The sequence below is a fragment of the Penaeus monodon genome, chromosome 13, assembly GCF_015228065.2.
Source record: "Penaeus monodon isolate SGIC_2016 chromosome 13, NSTDA_Pmon_1, whole genome shotgun sequence".
In the NCBI taxonomy this organism is placed as follows: domain Eukaryota; kingdom Metazoa; phylum Arthropoda; class Malacostraca; order Decapoda; family Penaeidae; genus Penaeus; species Penaeus monodon.
This window is the reverse complement of record NC_051398.1, coordinates 1308168-1310145: the sequence shown is the minus strand read 5'-3', so window position 1 is coordinate 1310145 and position 1978 is coordinate 1308168. Positions and strand designations below refer to the sequence as shown.

Sequence of the window (1978 nt, the reverse complement as noted above, 5' to 3'; positions counted from 1 at the left end):
AAAAGAAAAAGAAGGAAAAATGAGTGAAAATTAGGAAATGATGATGTTAATGATGATAATATCCCATGAATTTGTTGTATTTTCCTTGTTATTCATGAAAGATTCAACAGGTGTTATGGAGAATTAGTGAAAACGCCAGAATTATAAATCTAAGAAAAGGGAGAAGGAGAAGGAGAAGTTAAAGATAAATAAAAACAAAAGTGTCTTTTTCAGTATATGTAGTATTATACGTATATAAAAAAAAAATAAAGGAAATATATATGTATTCAGTATACGCTATGAAACACGCACACACACACACACACACATATACACATACACACACACACACACACACACACACACACACACACACACACACACACACACACACGCACACATATATATATGTATATATATATATATATATATATATATATATATATATATATATATATATCTATATATATATATATATATATATATATATATATATATATATATATAAATTTTTGTTACCTGAAGAACAGTGTGCCCTGAAGGTGTTCAAAAATGTTCTTGCACATAATCTTAATTGCTAATATCATCATGGAAAATATTATAGGCTCGTATGATATTTGTTCATGCAATCTAATTTACTTTAGTAAAGCTGATATGACAGAATTCCTGTTTATAGTTTTAATTATCATCTTTGCTATCATTACTAATAGTATTTGGAATATTATTTAATGACGATGGTACCACTGCAGATAATAACAAGGATATAGTAACTGTTATTACAATAAAGGTAATTATTGATTTTAATCTTTGTTATCAGGTGATGGTCATGTTTGCTAGTGTTTTTGCTTTCATTATTATCTTTATTGATTATGGCATTATTCTCGTTTTTTTATCATTAACATCCACCTTTTCAACGTTATCACTATTACTTTCATATTATAGTTCATTTTATATTTATTATTCATATCTGTTTTCATATTTATTTCTTAATTACTGTTCCTATCATATTTCTTTGTATCATTATCATCATCATCATTTATTTCTCTCTTTCTTCTAATTCCTATCTCTCTTTATCTCTCTTATTCTCTCTCTCTCTCTCTCTCTTTCTCTCTCTCTCTCTTTCTCTCTCTCTGTCTCTCTCTTTCTCTTTCTATCTCTTTCTCTCTCTCTCTCTCTCTCTCTCTCTCTCTATCTCTCTCTAGCTCTTTCTCTCTCTCTCTCTCCCTCCTCTCTCTCCTCTCTTTCTCCTATCTATCTATCTATCTATCTCTCGATTTCTTCCTCCTTAAACCAGATTACATATCAATCTATTTCCACAGATAATCATTGACATAAAAATACGAATTTTGCTTCGTCTATTTTTCCTTATCGTTGTCAATCTAATTGCGTTTGTAGATAAAAAGAAAGAAAAGAGAAAAAGAAAAGAAAAGGAAAGGAAGAAAGAAAGAAAGAAAAAAAAGAAAAGAAAAAAGGAAAGAAAGAAAGAAAGAAAGAAAGAAAGAAAGAAAGAAAAGAATAGAAAAGAAAAAGAAGAAGAAGAAGAAAAAATATATATGTATATATACACATATATATACATATATATATATATATATATATATATATATAATATTATATATATATATATATATATATATATATATATATATACATATATATATATATATATATATATATATGTATATATATATATATATATATATAGTTGTCACAGATGTTCCTGATTTTTTCTTCCCAGATGGCATTCAGTGTAAAGAAATCACTCAGATTCAATCATAAAAATAACCCAAATTTACCTCACCAATACCAATATTTTTCATCTCGACCAACATGAAGAATCAGGTACGAACTTTGATCATTTTTAGAAATTATCTTAAAAAAAAGATATCCCTTTAAAAAACGATTTTCGAGATAAAACCGAAACAAAGGGGGGGGAAATCGATCTTTCCAACTCTCCAATCGGACCGTCAGTCGCGTCATCGCTCCTGGTGGCAGAACG

General features: G+C 27.8%; 1 protein-coding gene across 1 annotated transcript in view; it reads right to left on the bottom strand.

The window, feature by feature from the left end:
• LOC119580456 (uncharacterized protein DDB_G0292186-like) overlaps positions 1–1978 on the bottom strand; it is an 80747-nt gene that overhangs the window by 4260 nt on the left and 74509 nt on the right. The window contains exons 3-4 of the mRNA XM_037928608.1: positions 1932–1978; positions 499–515 (exon numbers count right to left, since the gene is read on the bottom strand). The exon at positions 1932–1978 is cut by the window's right edge and continues 81 nt beyond it. Coding sequence (XP_037784536.1) covers positions 499–515; positions 1932–1978 — 64 coding nt within the window. The remainder of the gene's footprint in view (positions 1–498; positions 516–1931) is intronic.